The 21,374-nt window shown below is 51.5% G+C and overlaps 1 protein-coding gene across 1 annotated transcript in view; it reads left to right on the forward strand.

Annotated features, from left to right (window-relative positions):
- Positions 1-20,655, forward strand: part of LOC123952905 (neuroblastoma breakpoint family member 12-like) — a 166,088-nt gene extending 145,433 nt beyond the window's left edge. Inside the window, exons 29-30 of the mRNA XM_046022588.1 lie at positions 15,901-16,091; positions 20,450-20,655. Of these exons, the coding sequence (XP_045878544.1) occupies positions 15,901-16,091; positions 20,450-20,655 (397 nt within the window). The remainder of the gene's footprint in view (positions 1-15,900; positions 16,092-20,449) is intronic.
- The last annotated feature ends 719 nt before the right edge of the window (positions 20,656-21,374 follow it).

The raw sequence follows: 21,374 nt of genomic DNA on the forward strand, positions 1-21,374 counted from the left end.
GAAACAACACTGACTATCGTACAGTGTATGTTTCTCTGGAGCAAGGCAGGATCCTGAAACTTCCCTCCCCCATACACAGCCCGTTTCTTTGCAGCTTGGAAGATTATTCTGGTTTGATGCTGTGTAGATTTCATTCATTGCTTTAATCTCAATGGCTGATTCCGCTAAACCATTAACCTACAGCATTTCAGGTGGAAAAAGCCTACATAATGCAACAACCCTCTAGGAAGCAGCCAGGGACTTCCCCACAACCTCAGGGAAGAAGAATCAGTTTGTTGTCTGCACAGACTCAAGACAGGATGCTGTGAGGATGGCCTGACACTTCAGGGACATTTGTTGAATGGCTCAAGAGAGCAATCCCAGTGATGGCTTACAGGGCCCTACCTAAGCTCTCTGGGATGATTTGTCTCACAGTGGCCTGTAATTACGCTGCTTGTATTTCTGCCCTGGGCTACAGGGGACAAAGGAGTGGGCATCTGTGAAGGGGAATCTTCTTCCTGTAACTCCTTCTCTTTGTTCCTTTGCAGACAACCAAATGGATCAGGAGGGGCTGAAAGGCCAGGAATCCGTTGCCCCTAGGTAATTCTGAATAGTAAGGGGCTGTGAATTCCAAAGAGGCAACCAGAGAAAAGCAGAAAGTGCTCAAGAGAGAGAGCTCTATTACCCACTGGGTCAATGACCAATGATCCGTTTTCACCACGTTTTCGGTCTTCATTGTGGTACTTGGATTGCTCCCCATTTCAGAAGCCCTTCTCTATTTGAGTAACCCACACTCAGCTGACCCAGCTGAACTAAAACGTCAGAGGGTTCACTGTCCTCGCTCATTCTCCACTTTGTGCTCTAGACAGACACGCATGTCTACTTTCTGCCTGTTGCACTTAGTAGGCTGACATGTGTGCAGAGCATGAAAATACCATAGTCACGAGACAACATGCTCTATCAAGGCACAACATTGAGAGAAAGAGGCCTTTGCGGCACGAGGTTCCGGGGACAGCGTCCTGCCCCCCAGAGCAGCCAACGCTCGGCCACTAGGTGCCGAACTCAAAGCTATTGAATGAATGGGGAAAGCCGCCATTCGGGGACTCTGTACACAGTGAGTCAGGGCTGGATGGCACAGAGATCATTCAGCCTCTTTCTTCACAAGCTTGGTGGCTTGTGTCCTGAGCACTTATTGTCCTTCCTATCTGCTACCCCTGTGACAAACACACCTTGGCCCACAAACACAAGAAGAGTTCTTTCTCTCTCTCATGGCTCAACCTCTTTGCTTTCTGGACCACTCCCTTCTGCTTTCCATCAAAGCCAGACAGGACATAGCATTCAGATCCCTCTGAGGTTAATGTTCAGTTGTCTCCACCCTGCAGGCTCGGCACACAGCTGCTAGAGCGGGACACCTCACGGGACACTCCGGATGAACGCTATCTGACATACTCAGTGCTTCCCGACCTCTCTGACTCCTACTGGCCTTACAGAAGTTCCGCCATCTTCTCACCTGAGGGCACACAAGTCTGTTCCTCTCTGCAAGTGGCCAGTGAGTACTCCATTGTCAAGGTGATAAAGCTCCAACTGGACACCCACAGAGATCTCCTAATCCTTGTACCCCAGACCTCTGCTGTGCCCAGAGAGCTCATCCCTGTGGTCAGACCCCAGAGAGACATACTGAGCTGAACTGGGCTTTAGGACTCAGTTTGAAGCCCAGACATCAGGTGGGCCAGGGGACGTGGCTCTTTTCCTACTCCCAGGGGATGTCCATGTCTCCCTGTCTTCTCCGTCAGGTCCCTGGGCCCATGTCAGGCACCATACACTCAACTCACCTCAGCAAGAGGACCAGAGAAGGTATCTGTCAGACCTAATTTGGATGAAATTTCTTTTCTCACCTTTAATAACCTGTCCATTTCATCTCTGAGCCAGGTCCTTCAGGAACCCAAGCCTGAAGCAGTCAATTGGCATTCTTGTCCAAGGTTAACAAGTTTTGCTCTTCTCAGCCCCATTCTCTATCTCCTTTAGGATGGCTTGCCTTCCTAAATGGTTCTCTGAAAACCCACCACCAGCGCTTCCACTGATACCTTCTTTGTGTGTTTCCAGAAGCACAGCTGTGACTCACCATTCCTCCCCCCTACCCAAACATGAATTGGGGCAACATTCTGTGCAGCACCAAAGACTCACATGAAGTTGAGGTTTTATAGTTGCCTTCCATGTCTTCAGGCTCAGTGTATAAGTTCCACTAAGCCTTCCGCAACTCGGCATCCGATGAGAGAAGGCTGAATACTGCAGTAATCTTTATACAATGGAAGGAGGCCGGCTTCCCAGAATCTGTGAGAAAAGAGAAGTTAAAGTCATTCCACAGACTCCCAATGGTGAAAACTGTGATGATGATATCCCACCCAATGGCTCAGGCCAGGAAATCAAGGCAGTTCCTGCAAGGCAATCCAGGAGGCACCCTCAAATATAATTTTCAGTAAACCTGTCCTCACATTAAGCAAATCTGAGTGCCTGAGTTGCATCAGACAATGGATTATGAATGGACAAAGAGGGATCTTCCTACTCACTGAGACTGTCTGTATTTCTTTACAGAATATCAATTCCATCATGAGGTGGAAGAACGTGAAGATATGATATGCCCCAGGTAACTCTGAAGGATCATGCCTTGATATATCAGTGGTGAAACTGAAATACTGCATATGATGGGAACTAGTAGAAACTGACTAACATATCTCTTTCAAAGTTTCTCCAATCACAAAGTATCTCCTTTAACCATGATGGGTGTCTTCCCTGTGTCACACATCAACGTTCCTTTAATGACTCCTCCATTTTAGTCACCCACAGTCCCTTGACCTGCATGAATTGATTAGTCAGTGGAATTCTCTGCATAGCCCTGTTCTCTTCTTTCGCCACAGTGAGGGGCAGAGCTGTGTCTCCCTCCTCAGTGTTACCACATTGAGGATGCACTGTAGAAAAAGAAAACCTAGGAAAAATTTCACGTCACGTCATGTCACCATAGTCAGAGAATGAGACACTGAGGACACGCGATCGCTCCAGGCTGAGAATGCCTTTTAAAAGTCCATGTTCACTTGGTCCCTGAAGGGCATGGACACAGAATTTATGCAAAAGTTTCAAAGCCACCTTTCAAACGCTCGATGCGTACTCTGAGCCACGACTTCCATTCCACCATCCTGCAGTTTGTTGCTCAGAAGCTTAGATCTGTAGCCTCTACCCCGAGATCCTTCTGCTCTCTGGCTCTCTGTACTTCCCCCTAGCAGCCATGCTCTGTCCCTGAAACAGGAGGGTCGTTTCTGCCGGGAGTAGTGGCTGTGCTCCTCTAACGACTCTACTAGTCGGCCTCCCATTAACAGCGGTAGGATGCTGGGGTGTCTCCTCTTCTTGTTTTCGTGACCAGTTCTCCCCTCCCTCCCAGGCCCAGCACAAAGCTTCCAGAGGTGGAAGAGCAGGACGCCCAAGGAGACTCACTGGATGAATGCTATCTGACTTATTCAGGCCTTCCTGACCTGGCTGACCTGCAAGGGACCTCTCCGGGGGCTGGCATAAACTCATTCGACGATATGGACAGCTCTTCTGCTCTGGCAGTAGCGAGTGAGTCCTCCATTGTCAAGCTGACAAAGCTCCCACTCGGCCCCCAAGCTGACCCCCTATGTTCACTCTCCCAACCTCTGGTTCCGCTGAGAGGTGTCAGCGCTGTGGAGGAGCCCGGTAGACATGGCGATCAGAGTCAGGCTCTGGGATGCCCTTTTCAGCACAGATCTCAGCTGAGACATGGACCTGCCCTTTGTTCCTCATCTCAGGCCCTGCTTAGGGCTTCTGACCGAAGTCAGGACATTGGAATCAAGGCAGATGTGACAACTCACACTCCCTTCTGCTGCATAGGCTGAGGTGTCTGTCTTTGTTCCTGATTTCCATTAAATGTCCCTCCTCATCTGCAGGGCTCTCATTTTCATACCCATACAATGTCCCATGAATTTCCGTGCCCGTCCAGAGATGCCGTCAGCCTTGCCTAGATCTTGGGATTGGTCGTTTCCCTGGTTCGACTGCTCTGATCCCCACTGTCTGTGTGCTCTCTGTTGGCTGTCTTCACTGAGTCATCGTCGCCGTATGAGGCCACCAACACCTCTGCTGTCTGCTGGCTTAGATGTGTCCCCGAAGTAGAGCGGAGCGCGGGCTCTGCCGCTCCCCATGCACGGCTCCTATGTCTGTGGAGCGCAAAGGATCGTACACAAAAGATTCCTTTCGGTGTGAGGGTTTGCACATTTGATCCGGCAGTCTGGTCTCTGTCTGAAAGACCTTAAACCATCACACCTAGAGTAGCTCATGGGGTGAGGTAGTGAGAGAAGGTTGCAGTAAGCTTTCAGAATCCAGGGAAGCTGCTCCCCAGAACCTGTGGTAAAGAAGACACATGTGTCACTCTGTACAGAGACCCTTTCTCTGGGGCCCGACCACATCAGGGAGCTCATGCCCGATGGCTAAAGAAAGCAAACCTTGGCAAATTGCCAAGACACTCCCTGAGGCCCCCGGGAGGACTTCTTGCACACTCACCTCTCCCCCACTAAGGATCACTATGCCCGCGTGCTAGTTGTAGTGGACCCTTGATTTTACTGTACAAGTGGTGATCTGTTCCATGTGACTGGCCCTGTCTCTCTGTACTTCTAGGAGGTCATAATGATCTTTTGGAGGAAGAAGACCAAGACCCGATACCCCCCAGGTAACTCTGAAGAATTCTGGGTTATTTCCGTGGTGAACTGAAGGACTGTGTTTCAAGGAACCAATAGAAACTGACTAACATATCCCTTTCATGCCTTCTCCAATCACAAAGTATCTCCTCTAACCATGATGGGTGTCTTCCCTGTGTCACACGTCTACGTTCCTTTATTGGACTCCTCCATTTCAGTCACCCGCAGTCCCTTGACCTGCGTGAATTGATTAGTCAGTGGGATTCTCTGCATAGCCCTGTTCTCTTCTTTTGCTAAAGCCACAGTGAGGGGCAGAGCTGTGTCTCCCTCCTCGGTGTTACCACATTTGAGGATGCACTGTAGAAAAAGAATGCCTAGGAAGAATTTCACGTCGCGTCACGTCACGGTAGTCAGAGAATGAGGCACTGAAGACACACGATCGCTCCAGGCTGAGGATGCCTTTTAAAAGTCCGTGTTCACTTGGTCCCTGAAGGGCATGGACACAGAGTTTATGCAAAAGTTTCAAAGCCACCTTTCAAACGCTCGATGCGTACTCTGAGCCACGACTTCCATTCCACCATCCTGCAGTTTGTTGCTCAGAAGCTTAGATCTGTAGCCTCTACCCCGAGATCCTTCTGCTCTCTGGCTCTCTGTACTTCCCCCTAGCAGCCATGCTCTGTCCCTGAAACAGGAGGGTCGTTTCTGCCGGGAGTAGTGGCTGTGCTCCTCTAACGACTCTACTAGTCGGCCTCCCATTAACAGCGGTAGGATGCTGGGGTGTCTCCTCTTCTTGTTTTCGTGACCAGTTCTCCCCTCCCTCCCAGGCCCAGCACAAAGCTTCCAGAGGTGGAAGAGCAGGACGCCCAAGGAGACTCACTGGATGAATGCTATCTGACTTATTCAGGCCTTCCTGACCTGGCTGACCTGCAAGGGACCTCTCCGGGGGCTGGCATAAACTCATTCGACGATATGGACAGCTCTTCTGCTCTGGCAGTAGCGAGTGAGTCCTCCATTGTCAAGCTGACAAAGCTCCCACTCGGCCCCCAAGCTGACCCCCTATGTTCACTCTCCCAACCTCTGGTTCCGCTGAGAGGTGTCAGCGCTGTGGAGGAGCCCGGTAGACATGGCGATCAGAGTCAGGCTCTGGGATGCCCTTTTCAGCACAGATCTCAGCTGAGACATGGACCTGCCCTTTGTTCCTCATCTCAGGCCCTGCTTAGGGCTTCTGACCGAAGTCAGGACATTGGAATCAAGGCAGATGTGACAACTCACACTCCCTTCTGCTGCATAGGCTGAGGTGTCTGTCTTTGTTCCTGATTTCCATTAAATGTCCCTCCTCATCTGCAGGGCTCTCATTTTCATACCCATACAATGTCCCATGAATTTCCGTGCCCGTCCAGAGATGCCGTCAGCCTTGCCTAGATCTTGGGATTGGTCGTTTCCCTGGTTCGACTGCTCTGATCCCCACTGTCTGTGTGCTCTCTGTTGGCTGTCTTCACTGAGTCATCGTCGCCGTATGAGGCCACCAACACCTCTGCTGTCTGCTGGCTTAGATGTGTCCCCGAAGTAGAGCGGAGCGCGGGCTCTGCCGCTCCCCATGCACGGCTCCTATGTCTGTGGAGCGCAAAGGATCGTACACAAAAGATTCCTTTCGGTGTGAGGGTTTGCACATTTGATCCGGCAGTCTGGTCTCTGTCTGAAAGACCTTAAACCATCACACCTAGAGTAGCTCATGGGGTGAGGTAGTGAGAGAAGGTTGCAGTAAGCTTTCAGAATCCAGGGAAGCTGCTCCCCAGAACCTGTGGTAAAGAAGACACATGTGTCACTCTGTACAGAGACCCTTTCTCTGGGGCCCGACCACATCAGGGAGCTCATGCCCGATGGCTAAGGAAAGCAAACCTTGGCAAATTGCCAAGACACTCCCTGAGGCCCCCGGGAGGACTTCTTGCACACTCACCTCTCCCCCACTAAGGATCACTATGCCCGCGTGCTAGTTGTAGTGGACCCTTGATTTTACTGTACAAGTGGTGATCTGTTCCATGTGACTGGCCCTGTCTCTCTGTACTTCTAGGAGGTCATAATGATCTTTTGGAGGAAGAAGACCAAGACCCGATACCCCCCAGGTAACTCTGAAGAATTCTGGGTTATTTCCGTGGTGAACTGAAGGACTGTGTTTCAAGGAACCAATAGAAACTGACTAGCATATCCCTTTCATGCCTTCTCCAATCACAAAGTATCTCCTTTAACCATGATGGGTGTCTTCCCTGTGTCACACGTCTACGTTCCTTTATTGGACTCCTCCATTTCAGTCACCCGCAGTCCCTTGACCTGCGTGAATTGATTAGTCAGTGGGATTCTCTGCATAGCCCTGTTCTCTTCTTTTGCTAAAGCCACAGTGAGGGGCAGAGCTGTGTCTCCCTCCTCGGTGTTACCACATTTGAGGATGCACTGTAGAAAAAGAATGCCTAGGAAGAATTTCACGTCGCGTCACGTCACGGTAGTCAGAGAATGAGGCACTGAAGACACACGATCGCTCCAGGCTGAGGATGCCTTTTAAAAGTCCGTGTTCACTTGGTCCCTGAAGGGCATGGACACAGAGTTTATGCAAAAGTTTCAAAGCCACCTTTCAAACGATCGATGCGTACTCTGAGCCACGACTTCCATTCCACCATCCTGCAGTTTGTTGCTCAGAAGCTTAGATCTGTAGCCTCTACCCCGAGATCCTTCTGCTCTCTGGCTCTCTGTACTTCCCCCTAGCAGCCATGCTCTGTCCCTGAAACAGGAGGGTCGTTTCTGCCGGGAGTAGTGGCTGTGCTCCTCTAACGACTCTACTAGTCGGCCTCCCATTAACAGCGGTAGGATGCTGGGGTGTCTCCTCTTCTTGTTTTCGTGACCAGTTCTCCCCTCCCTCCCAGGCCCAGCACAAAGCTTCCAGAGGTGGAAGAGCAGGACGCCCAAGGAGACTCACTGGATGAATGCTATCTGACTTATTCAGGCCTTCCTGACCTGGCTGACCTGCAAGGGACCTCTCCGGGGGCTGGCATAAACTCATTCGACGATATGGACAGCTCTTCTGCTCTGGCAGTAGCGAGTGAGTCCTCCATTGTCAAGCTGACAAAGCTCCCACTCGGCCCCCAAGCTGACCCCCTATGTTCACTCTCCCAACCTCTGGTTCCGCTGAGAGGTGTCAGCGCTGTGGAGGAGCCCGGTAGACATGGCGATCAGAGTCAGGCTCTGGGATGCCCTTTTCAGCACAGATCTCAGCTGAGACATGGACCTGCCCTTTGTTCCTCATCTCAGGCCCTGCTTAGGGCTTCTGACCGAAGTCAGGACATTGGAATCAAGGCAGATGTGACAACTCACACTCCCTTCTGCTGCATAGGCTGAGGTGTCTGTCTTTGTTCCTGATTTCCATTAAATGTCCCTCCTCATCTGCAGGGCTCTCATTTTCATACCCATACAATGTCCCATGAATTTCCGTGCCCGTCCAGAGATGCCGTCAGCCTTGCCTAGATCTTGGGATTGGTCGTTTCCCTGGTTCGACTGCTCTGATCCCCACTGTCTGTGTGCTCTCTGTTGGCTGTCTTCACTGAGTCATCGTCGCCGTATGAGGCCACCAACACCTCTGCAGTCTGCTGGCTTAGATGTGTCCCCGAAGTAGAGCGGAGCGCGGGCTCTGCCGCTCCCCATGCACGGCTCCTATGTCTGTGGAGCGCAAAGGATCGTACACAAAAGATTCCTTTCGGTGTGAGGGTTTGCACATTTGATCCGGCAGTCTGGTCTCTGTCTGAAAGACCTTAAACCATCACACCTAGAGTAGCTCATGGGGTGAGGTAGTGAGAGAAGGTTGCAGTAAGCTTTCAGAATCCAGGGAAGCTGCTCCCCAGAACCTGTGGTAAAGAAGACACATGTGTCACTCTGTACAGAGACCCTTTCTCTGGGGCCCGACCACATCAGGGAGCTCATGCCCGATGGCTAAGGAAAGCAAACCTTGGCAAATTGCCAAGACACTCCCTGAGGCCCCCGGGAGGACTTCTTGCACACTCACCTCTCCCCCACTAAGGATCACTATGCCCGCGTGCTAGTTGTAGTGGACCCTTGATTTTACTGTACAAGTGGCGATCTGTTCCATGTGACTGGCCCTGTCTCTGTACTTCTAGGAGGTCATAATGATCTTTTGGAGGAAGAAGACCAAGACCCGATACGCCCCAGGTAACTCTGAAGAATTCTGGGTTATTTCCGTGGTGAACTGAAGGACTGTGTTTCAAGGAACCAATAGAAACTGACTAACATATCCCTTTCATGCCTTCTCCAATCACAAAGTATCTCCTTTAACCATGATGGGTGTCTTCCCTGTGTCACACGTCTACGTTCCTTTATTGGACTCCTCCATTTCAGTCACCCGCAGTCCCTTGACCTGCGTGAATTGATTAGTCAGTGGGATTCTCTGCATAGCCCTGTTCTCTTCTTTTGCTAAAGCCACAGTGAGGGGCAGAGCTGTGTCTCCCTCCTCGGTGTTACCACATTTGAGGATGCACTGTAGAAAAAGAATGCCTAGGAAGAATTTCACGTCGCGTCACGTCACGGTAGTCAGAGAATGAGGCACTGAAGACACACGATCGCTCCAGGCTGAGGATGCCTTTTAAAAGTCCGTGTTCACTTGGTCCCTGAAGGGCATGGACACAGAATTTATGCAAAAGTTTCAAAGCCACCTTTCAAACGCTCGATGCGTACTCTGAGCCACGACTTCCATTCCACCATCCTGCAGTTTGTTGCTCAGAAGCTTAGATCTGTAGCCTCTACCCCGAGATCCTTCTGCTCTCTGGCTCTCTGTACTTCCCCCTAGCAGCCATGCTCTGTCCCTGAAACAGGAGGGTCGTTTCTGCCGGGAGTAGTGGCTGTGCTCCTCTAACGACTCTACTAGTCGGCCTCCCATTAACAGCGGTAGGATGCTGGGGTGTCTCCTCTTCTTGTTTTCGTGACCAGTTCTCCCCTCCCTCCCAGGCCCAGCACAAAGCTTCCAGAGGTGGAAGAGCAGGACGCCCAAGGAGACTCACTGGATGAATGCTATCTGACTTATTCAGGCCTTCCTGACCTGGCTGACCTGCAAGGGACCTCTCCGGCGGCTGGCATAAACTCATTCGACGATATGGACAGTTCGTCTGCTCTGGCCGTAGCGAGTGAGTCCTCCATTGTCAAGCTGACAAAGTTCCAACTCAGCCCCCAAGCTGACCCCCTATGTTTGCTCTCCCACCCCATGGTTCCGCTGAGAGGTGTCAGCGCTGTGGAGGAGCCCGGAAGACATGGGGATCAGAGTCAGGCTCTGGGATGCCCTTTTCAGCACAGATCTCAGCTGAGACATGGACCTGCCCTTTGTTCCTCATCTCAGGCCCTGCTTAGGGCTTCTGACCAAAGTCAGGACATTGGAATCAAGGCAGATGTGACAACTCACACTCCCTTCTGCTGCATAGGCTGAGGTGTCTGTCTTTGTTCCTGATTTCCATTACATGTCCCTCCTCATCTGCAGGGCTCTCATTTTCATACCCATACAATGTCCCATGAATTTCCGTGCCCGTCCAGAGATGCCGTCAGCCTTGCCTAGATCTTGGGATTGGTCGTTTCCCTGGTTCGACTGCTCTGATCCCCACTGTCTGTGTGCTCTCTGTTGGCTGTCTTCACTGAGTCATCGTCGCCGTATGAGGCCACCAACACCTCTGCAGTCTGCTGGCTTAGATGTGTCCCCGAAGTAGAGCGGAGCGCGGGCTCTGCCGCTCCCCATGCACGGCTCCTATGTCTGTGGAGCGCAAAGGATCGTACACAAAAGATTCCTTTCGGTGTGAGGGTTTGCACATTTGATCCGGCAGTCTGGTCTCTGTCTGAAAGACCTTAAGCCATCACACCTAGAGTAGCTCATGGGGTGAGGTAGTGAGAGAAGGTTGCAGTAAGCTTTCAGAATCCAGGGAAGCTGCTCCCCAGAACCTGTGGTAAAGAAGACACATGTGTCACTCTGTACAGAGACCCTTTCTCTGGGGCCCGACCACATCAGGGAGCTCATGCCCGATGGCTAAGGAAAGCAAACCTTGGCAAATTGCCAAGACAATCCCTACGGCCTCCTGGAGGACTTCTTGCACACTCACCTCTGCCCCACTAAGGATCACTATGCCCGCGTGCTAGTTGTAGTGGACCCTTGATTTTAATGTATAAGTGGTGATCTGTTCCATGTGACTGGCCCTGTCTCTCTGTACTTCTAGGAGGTCATAATGATCTTTTGGAGGAAGAAGACCAAGACCCGATACGCCCCAGGTAACTCTGAAGAATTCTGGGTTATTTCCGTGGTGAACTGAAGGACTGTGTTTCAAGGAACCAATAGAAACTGACTAGCATATCCGTTTCATGCCTTCTCCAATCACAAAGTATCTCCTTTAACCATGATGGGTGTCTTCCCTGTGTCACACGTCTACGTTCCTTTATTGGACTCCTCCATTTCAGTCACCCGCAGTCCCTTGACCTGCGTGAATTGATTAGTCAGTGGGATTCTCTGCATAGCCCTGTTCTCTTCTTTTGCTAAAGCCACAGTGAGGGGCAGAGCTGTGTCTCCCTCCTCGGTGTTACCACATTTGAGGATGCACTGTAGAAAAAGATTGCCTAGGAAGAATTTCACGTCGCATCACGTCACGGTAGTCAGAGAATGAGGCACTGAAGACACACGATCGCTCCAGGCTGAGGATGCCTTTTAAAAGTCCGTGTTCACTTGGTCCCTGAAGGGCATGGACACAGAGTTTATGCAAAAGTTTCAAAGCCACCTTTCAAACGCTCGATGCGTACTCTGAGCCACGACTTCCATTCCACCATCCTGCAGTTTGTTGCTCAGAAGCTTAGATCTGTAGCCTCTACCCCGAGATCCTTCTGCTCTCTGGCTCTCTGTACTTCCCCCTAGCAGCCATGCTCTGTCCCTGAAACAGGAGGGTCGTTTCTGCCGGGAGTAGTGGCTGTGCTCCTCTAACGACTCTACTAGTCGGCCTCCCATTAACAGCGGTAGGATGCTGGGGTGTCTCCTCTTCTTGTTTTCGTGACCAGTTCTCCCCTCCCTCCCAGGCCCAGCACAAAGCTTCCAGAGGTGGAAGAGCAGGACGCCCAAGGAGACTCACTGGATGAATGCTATCTGACTTATTCAGGCCTTCCTGACCTGGCTGACCTGCAAGGGACCTCTCCGGGGGCTGGCATAAACTCATTCGACGATATGGACAGCTCTTCTGCTCTGGCAGTAGCGAGTGAGTCCTCCATTGTCAAGCTGACAAAGCTCCCACTCGGCCCCCAAGCTGACCCCCTATGTTCACTCTCCCAACCTCTGGTTCCGCTGAGAGGTGTCAGCGCTGTGGAGGAGCCCGGTAGACATGGCGATCAGAGTCAGGCTCTGGGATGCCCTTTTCAGCACAGATCTCAGCTGAGACATGGACCTGCCCTTTGTTCCTCATCTCAGGCCCTGCTTAGGGCTTCTGACCGAAGTCAGGACATTGGAATCAAGGCAGATGTGACAACTCACACTCCCTTCTGCTGCATAGGCTGAGGTGTCTGTCTTTGTTCCTGATTTCCATTAAATGTCCCTCCTCATCTGCAGGGCTCTCATTTTCATACCCATACAATGTCCCATGAATTTCCGTGCCCGTCCAGAGATGCCGTCAGTCTTGCCTAGATCTTGGGATTGGTCGTTTCCCTGGCTCGACTGCTCTGATCCCCACTGTCTGTGTGCTCTCTGTTGGCTGTCTTCACTGAGTCATCGTCGCCGTATGAGGCCACCAACACCTCTGCTGTCTGCTGGCTTAGATGTGTCCCCGAAGTAGAGCGGAGCGCGGGCTCTGCCGCTCCCCATGCACGGCTCCTATGTCTGTGGAGCGCAAAGGATCGTACACAAAAGATTCCTTTCGGTGTGAGGGTTTGCACATTTGATCCGGCAGTCTGGTCTCTGTCTGAAAGACCTTAAACCATCACACCTAGAGTAGCTCATGGGGTGAGGTAGTGAGAGAAGGTTGCAGTAAGCTTTCAGAATCCAGGGAAGCTGCTCCCCAGAACCTGTGGTAAAGAAGACACATGTGTCACTCTGTACAGAGACCCTTTCTCTGGGGCGCGACCACATCAGGGAGCTCATGCCCGATGGCTAAGGAAAGCAAACCTTGGCAAATTGCCAAGACACTCCCTGAGGTCCCCAGGAGGACTTCTTGCACACTCACCTCTCCCCCACTAAGGATCACTATGCCCGCGTGCTAGTTGTAGTGGACCCTTGATTTTACTGTACAAGTGGTGATCTGTTCCATGTGACTGGCCCTGTCTCTCTGTACTTCTAGGAGGTCATAATGATCTTTTGGAGGAAGAAGACCAAGACCCGATACCCCCCAGGTAACTCTGAAGAATTCTGGGTTATTTCCGTGGTGAACTGAAGGACTGTGTTTCAAGGAACCAATAGAAACTGACTAACATATCCCTTTCATGCCTTCTCCAATCACAAAGTATCTCCTTTAACCATGATGGGTGTCTTCCCTGTGTCACACGTCTACGTTCCTTTATTGGACTCCTCCATTTCAGACCCCTGCAGTCACTTGACCTGCGTGAATTGATTAGTCAGTGGGATTCTCTGCATAGCCTTGTTCTCTTCTTTTGCTAAAGCCACAGTGAGGGGCAGAGCTGTGTCTCCCTCCTCGGTGTTACCACATTTGAGGATGCACTGTAGAAAAAGAATGCCTAGGAAGAATTTCACGTCGCGTCACGTCACGGTAGTCAGAGAATGAGGCACTGAAGACACACGATCGCTCCAGGCTGAGGATGCCTTTTAAAAGTCCGTGTTCACTTGGTCCCTGAAGGGCATGGACACAGAATTCATGCAAAAGTTTCAAAGCCACCTTTCAAACGCTCGATGCGTACTCTGAGCCACGACTTCCATTCCACCATCCTGCAGTTTGTTGCTCTGAAGCTTAGATCTGTAGCCTCTACCCCGAGATCCTTCTGCTCTCTGGCTCTCTGTACTTCCCCCTAGCAGCCATGCTCTGTCCCTGAAACAGGAGGGTCGTTTCTGCCAGGAGTAGTGGCTGTGCTCCTCTAACGACTCTACTAGTCGGCCTCCCATTAACAGCGGTAGGATGCTGGGGTGTCTCCTCTTCTTGTTTTCGTGACCAGTTCTCCCCACCCACCCAGGCCCAGCCCGTGTCTGCCAGAGGTGGAAGATCAGGATGCCCCATGGGACTCCCTGGATCTCAGCTATTTGACTCATTCAGCCCTTCTTGACCTGGCTGACCTGTACGGAACCTCTAAGAGGGCTGAGAGAAACTCATTCGACGATATGGACAGTTCTTCTGCTCTCCCAGTAGCGAGTGAGTCCTCCATTGTCAAGCTGACAAAGCTCCAATTCGACCCCCAAGCTGACCCCCTATGTTTGCCATCCCAACCTCTGGTTACGCTTTGATGTGTCATTGATATGTAGAGGTTTGGTAGACATAGCGATCTCAGTCAGGCTCTAGGGCAGTCTCTACAACTCAGATATTAGGTGAGGCACAGACCCGCACTTTGTTCCTCATCTGAGGCCCTGCATGTCTTCTGACATTCGTTAGGACATTGGAGTCGAGGCGGATGTCACAACCCACACTCATTTGTGATGCAAAGCCGGAGGTGTCTTTGCTCCTGATGTCCATTAAATGTCTCTCCTCATCTCCAGTGCTCTCATTTTTATACCCATACAATGGACCTTGATTTTTTGTCCCTTTTCAAAGATGCTGTCAGCCTTACCTGCATCTTTGGCTTTGTCCTTTCCCTGATTTGACTGTTCTGATTCAGTGAGTCCTCATCGGTGTATCAGGACATCCACACACCTCTGCCATCAGCTTGCTTGAATGGCTCCCTGAGCAAAGCTGAGCCCGGCCATTCCCCCTCCCCATGCATGGCTCCCACGTCTGTGTAGTCGAAAGGATTGTCCACAAAAGATTCCTCTTGATTTGAGGGTTTGCAGATTCCATCCATCATCTGGTCTCTGTGTCTAAATGCCTTTCAACCATCATACCTAGCATATCTCATGAGATAAGGTAAGGTGAGAAGGCTGCAGTACTTTTTGAAAACTCAGACAAGCTGTTCCCCAGAATCTATGGTAAAACACACGCTTCACTCTCTACACAGACTCTTTCTACGTGGCCCCACCACATCGAGGAGCTCCTGCCCAGTGGCTAAGGGAAGCAAACCATGACACATTCCCAAGACACTCCCTGAACCCTCCTGGAGGGTTTCGCTCACACTATCCTCTGCCCCATTAAGGAAAATTATGCCCGAGTGCTAGCTGTAGCGGATATTTCATTCTAATGTACCGATGCCATTCCGTGTAATGTGACTGGCCCTGTCTCTCTTTAGTCGTAGAAAATCACAATGATCTTTGGGAGGTAGAAGACCAAGACCCGATATACCCCAGGTAACTCTGAAGAATCATGGGCTTTAATTCAATGGGGACATCTGGTGATCTAGGCAAATCTAGAAATTGCTAAATATACCTCTTTCACCCATTCTGACAAGCACAGAACGGGCCATTAGCAATGCTTTCTGCTTTACTCGGACACTACTGTAAGCCCCTTTCTCAGTCCCTCCCCAACCTGGAATCTGCAGGCCCCTGATGCAGTTATACTAAGCGCACAGGACTTCTTGCATTCTCACGGTCACCTTTGACCAAACCCAGCCGAAGATGCCATCCGTCTCTGCTGCTTTTGCATTATGACGCTGGTAGGAATTCATGGCAAGACAAGTGTTCAAAAAAAAAAAAAAATTCATGTCTCCATCTTTAGCCAAGTAGGCCCTGGACACACAAGCATTCTAGGAATCTCCAATACTGCCATACCCTGAGGTGGTCTTGCTCCTTTCTGCAAATTTCAACAAGACGTAGGCAAAAGTGTTGGCGCTGCTTTTCTTGTTTTCTGAGTGTGCTGTTTGTTGGGACGGTGGTGCACTGGGGAGGTTCAGACTCTCTTCCTTTAAACTCCCATTTTGGCCATGCTCTGACCACCTCTGGCTCTGGCTCCCTCTCTCCTTCCCGGATCTATCTCTGCTTCATCCACACTCTGCCCCATTTGGAGGCACAATGGTTCGTCTCCGTTGAGGGGGACTCCCCGTTTGTTCTCTGTGACCAGTCCCTCCTCCCCGCTGCCCAAACCCACTCGGACTCCATGTTGACTCAGCCTTCTTGTTGCATCTCCAGTCCTCCCTGTAACACGAGGCTCTGCAGGGAGCTGCCCGTGGTAGAAGAGAATGACGTCCCACAGGACTCACTGGACGAATGTTATTTGACGCCTTCAGTTGACCATGACCTGCCAGACACCTGGAGGCCTCATACAAGTGCCTCATCCACACATGACAAGGAGGAAACCTTCGAGGGTCTGGATGGAGATGGTAAGTACTCCCACTGTGAGGGGCACAAACTTCCTGGGAAGGGAGGGTCCCAGGAAGTCTGTCTTCTCTGGATCCAACAACATAAATAGACTGAGAGAGGCAGCCCTGCCAACAGGCCCTATAGACTCATACTGGTTTGTACATGCCCTTGGAATGAATTTTCAAAACACTGGCACACCTGGGTGTTAAGCCTCCAGCACTTGATCTGCACTCAGGTCCTCATCTTGGGGTTGTGAGTTCAAGCCCCACGTTCTGATCCACACTGGATGTGGAGCCTACTTCAAAAGAAAAGGCATCATGTGCGTCGGACAAGTGTCCTTTCCTTCTGTCCCAGACTATCCTGTGTCACCTGCCCCCTCATAAGCAGCGGGCTCTTGGTACCAAGGAAGGTCAGAGAAGAGAAATGGAGGGAAAGGGGCAAAAACTCAGCCACTGCTATCTCATCCCACTGCTATCTCACCTGGAGGCATCTGGGTAACAGGCCTCTTTCTTCTCAAGAGGAGCCTTTTTTGACCCTTGAAATTCGATGGCCACTTGTATGTCTTGTGTATCTTCCTGCAAGCTGTCTGGTCTCCACACTGCTGTGTGTCTGCTCCCTATGGGCAGCATCTGTTTTCTTTCTGCGGAGCTCAAACTTTTTCCTCCCGGGGTGCCGACCGTCCTCTGGAGCATTCAGATAGGCGATCCTGAGCACCCGGTCCTGTCTGTACCCTGCCCCATGGATTCAGTGAAGCCAAGGCTCTAGTCCCGGTTTGCCTCCTCCACGGGTGGTAGGCTTCTCACCCTCTGTGCAGCATCAGTGATTTTTTTCCTGGAGTGGATATGGTTTCAGTCACGTGTCCACTCTCAGTGCCATAATGTCCTCTAAGTGATCAGCAGCCTGTGCACCTTACATGGCTATTGGCATCATTCGGGCGCAAAGCAGACTTGTTTCCGTCTCCAGGATCTTCAGAAACGTGGAGCCTGCTGAGTATGACCCTCTTCCGGCCATGCTCACACAGGTGCACAGGCAAAAACCCAATTCCCGTTCTTCCCACTCAGGCTGTTTTTGGGACTTCCCTTCTGGGAGAAATAGCGGCCTTGTTAGGAGACTTTCTTTGCTGAACAAAAACGTGCTAGCGCCACCAAGGAGTCCATGACGTTCCTTACTGTAACAATCTTGTAGAGTGAAACTGCCTAAGAAATGTTTTGTCCCTCAACCTTATTTGGTCAGGAACAGCCTTTCCACCCTAGAACTACCTTCTCCTGTGTTTCCCCTTCCTCCCCGAGGGCCAAAGAAACCAGGCATCCTCAGCATTACAGCAATTCGGGAGGCACAAATGAAACACACAGTTATTTGGCATTCTCCCAGGGGCAACAGATCCAGATGAGTGGGTGGGTGGAAGGGCAGACAGATTGCAGATGAGAAGCTTCAAAAGGTTCAGAGGTGGGAAAAGCAGCTGTAAGTTGGCCCATGCTACCTTTCTGCAACTCGCTCTTCTAGGGGTACCTGAAGCCTCGAGGCTGAACTTCTTCCCCCGTTCTTTTTGTTTCCGCTACACACGGACAACTCCTTCTCCCCAAGTCCCGAGCACTCTCCAGAACCTGCTCTCTAGGCTGTAAGACCAAGGTTACTATTAACAGAATGATAGGCGTGAGCTACTGGGCCCATCCGAAGGTCCTGCGGAGTCGGGGGGTGATTTTCACCTCAGGGACTTTGCAGCCTGGTCACCTGCCAACCCAGCATCCCCAGGCTCAGAGGGAATGGGGACATCTCCTTCATACCCATGATGTCTGCCTTCGTACCTGCTCGCACGGTGGTCTCCCAGACAGGCGGGGGCATCAGACATGGGTGTTCGGAGAGCACTCAGCTAAGGAGTCCTGGGATTGGATCCCATTGAAATGTCTTCTCGCTTTAGTTCCGATGCAGTCTCCCTGTCACCAAGGGCCGTCGAGTGGAAACTTGACTTTCCCAAGAGCACGGGTGCCAAGTTCCGGAGCACAGACACAGCCAAGCACCCCGGTGGCTGATTCCCTGCAACGGCAGCTGGACCAGCATTTGGACCGTGGTGACAACAGAGCCAGGCTCAGCCTCTCCTCCGCCGTCGGGAGCCTGGGCGCCAAGATGGGTTCTGGGGACCAACGGCCGCTCCTCCGAGGTGAGAGGGAAGGGGACTAGGAAGCTCTAGTCCCCGTGTTGGTCATCACAGACTTGTGGCTACAGGGAGCAATGGGCAGAGGTTCAACCCCCACGATGCTGCAGTACAGCAAGGTGAGCAAGAGCCTGGTGTTCAGTATCAGCTCTGAACCAGGTGCTGGCCTTGCAACTTCCTGGCTGGGTAACTGGCCAACTCTCCCTCTTCTCATGGATTTTCCCTTCAGTCTGCTTACGGAAAACCACAAAAAATGGGGTCTCCGTCTCATTCATGTTGGGAACGTGAAATACAATTTATAGGGGCCCTGATTCAACAAAGTTGCTTGACAATATGCATGAATTTGTCACGTCGAATCCTCAGATGCCTGTGGTGTTTCAACTCTTGGAAATGGTTTCAGGGCATTGTTTCACGTGGGGAGGAATAGTTTTAGGCAGATCTACTATCGCCGGATCCCATCCTGCCTGCCTTTCTCAGAAAGGCTCACACGCCCAGTTTTCTCTCCTTCAGCATCGTCAAGCCAGTCTTCTCTGTTTGGCGCTCACAGACACTGTAGTAATACTGGCCTCGCAACACCGCCTCTTGCTGATTTTTGGTTTTTCCTTTTCTAAGGTGATAAGGGTCCACTTTGTTCCATGAAGTGTACACGTCACTCTCTCCTCTGGTCCTCCCGTCTAGTCCATCTTCTCCCTTCATCTCCGGGGCCTCATGCCCAGCCTCCTGCTCATCAGGATCCACCTCTGCTCAGATGACCTGAAGACTGAGCTTTTCCACCCTCCTCTGCACCCTGTCTTCCTTACCAACTCCAGCACTCAGAGTCCCTTCCTGGAGCCTGGGGTGCCTTGGGGCTCCTCTGTCAGGAGCTGAACTCCCTGAGAATTGAGGAGATGCAGTTCCCATGGGGAGGCCACTTCAGTAGCAGTACTGTGGCACCGGGAGGGCCCTGGAGAAAGCTCAGTGAGTGCTCGGGGAAGCCCAGCCCGGACCAGGGCCTTAGAACTCGCCATCCTTACTGTCTTCTCCCTGCAGCCTGTCACTTCTCCTTGGCGCCCATCGTCCTGGCCCCGACTCACCCCGCTGGCCCCCTCCCTCTCTCTGTGACACACCTCCCACTGCTCAGGAGGCCTGAGCAAGAAACAAAGCTCCATGCCAGCTCCTGGGTCTGCTCTGGTTAGTATAAGAAAAATGCCTCAGACAGGCCGACTTCTTAACAACAGAAATCGGTATCTCACTGTTCCGGAGGCGCGCCAGAACCGCAATCAAACAGGGACACTTTCGGGGCCTGGTGACTCTGCCTTCCTGGCTCAGAGGTGGCTCCCTTCTGTCTCTGTCCTCATAGATCCGTCGCCTACAGAGGCGACGGAACCCTGTGAGGTCTCTTTTATAGGGTGCGAATCCCTTCTAGGGGAGGATCTGCCTCCCAAAGGCTCACCCCATCAATACCATCACCCTGGGGCATTAGGTTTCACCCTATCAGCTGGGGGTGAATACACACTTTCACGCTGTGGCAGAGGCTTTTACTCTGATTTGTTCCCACCGGCTCCCCCATGGAATACTTCCATGGTCACTGTTTCTCACTACTGCTTTGCTCCTTCTTTTGGATTCCGTGTGTTTTCTTTTTCTCACTGCAGTTGAGCAGAGGCGGGGTTAGAATGCTACGGTCCCTGTCCACAAATCCCTAATGAATCACTGCCTCCCTTGGATACATCTGTACATACAGACACAGACATTTCTATCTTAGGTCACACACATGGTGTCTATTCGGTGGGTATATTATACGTAGTGCACATGTATGGAATGTTGGTCATGTTGATGCATGTTGTATACATTCCCCAGCTTGGTCTTCCCTGGTTGGCCCCTAAAGGTTTCCCTTCATCCTAGACTTTTTGAGTTCTACAGTCTCTTCTCTACAAGAGTACAGCCTCTTTCCAGCACGATTTCCTTGTCTCTGTCTTCTCTTTCCCAGCACTGTTTCTTTTCACCAATTGTTTCTCCTGATTTCACTGTTGTCCATTGTGAACCTGTTGGGCTCCTGGCACAGTGAGCCTTACTTGAGTATGCGAGTGATAGCCCAAACTGGAAATAACCAAATTGTGTCCACGCACCTGTGATCTGTCAGATGGCCTTTCTTGTTCTGTCCCCTGTCCTTCGTTGACATCATTGGAGGTGGAGGCTCAGAAAGACCATGAATCACAGCGGATCCTGTTGATGTGCTTTTCCTTGCAGAAATGGCTTTGGATGCATCCACGTGCATGAAGAACCCTCCCAAGCTGGAGCGTGATGCTGGTGAGGACTCGTGGGACAGGCAGCGTGGCTGCCAAATCTATGGCCACATAAAAGCCCTCGGTGTCATGAAACAGAAGATTCCCAAGAGAACACTGCAGTTCGGCCAGTGGAGACTGGCATGCAGATTCCCTGGCCTTCAAGCTTAGGGCCCAGAGGTAATCATGTCTTTGGCCCTTGGGGGCCCTTGGATTCCTATTGCTCTCCTTCTGATTATAGCTGCCCCCTCATCCCCGACAAAACGCACACACTGTCTGTTCTCTTGCTCTTCCTCCGTTGGCCATTCCCACAGCTGGTGCCAGCCCTGTTTCGCGTGGGGGCTGCCGCCCGCCGGCCCTCGGTCTCCATCACCGGGATGCAGCTCAACTCTGCTGTGTTCCTGCTGGGCTGTCCTGCGATTCCCTCTCCCCTCTCTCCACACCCATGGGGAAGCCGGCCCCATGGCCCTCCTCAGCAGAGCAGCATTATGACACCCATCCAACACATAGAGCTCAGCCAGAAATCACACTCTTTCTTGGCTTCCTTGCCTTCCTTCCCCACTTCTCCAATTCCAAGCCTCGTTCTCCCGGGAACGTTTTGTCTGAATGAGTCACTTGCACAAGCATTCTCCTCTTGGGACATTCAGGCAATCTGAGCTAGGGGGACACACAACCCTCAACTTCTCCATGTGAATAAGAAGTATTGAAACTGACAAGAAAGAGCCACCATGACAAAATGGAATGAGAACCCGCGTCTCAGGTGGGAGGGCCACCCGGGACCGGCTGGAGTCAGGCTTCTCCTCAGCCCCTATAATACCGATACAGTGAGAAAGGAATATTGCATAGAAACCCAGTCTCCAATACATGATCCCTTCCCTGATCGAGGTCTA

The sequence above is a fragment of the Meles meles genome, chromosome 1 (assembly GCF_922984935.1).
Source record: "Meles meles chromosome 1, mMelMel3.1 paternal haplotype, whole genome shotgun sequence".
NCBI classification, from domain to species: domain Eukaryota; kingdom Metazoa; phylum Chordata; class Mammalia; order Carnivora; family Mustelidae; genus Meles; species Meles meles.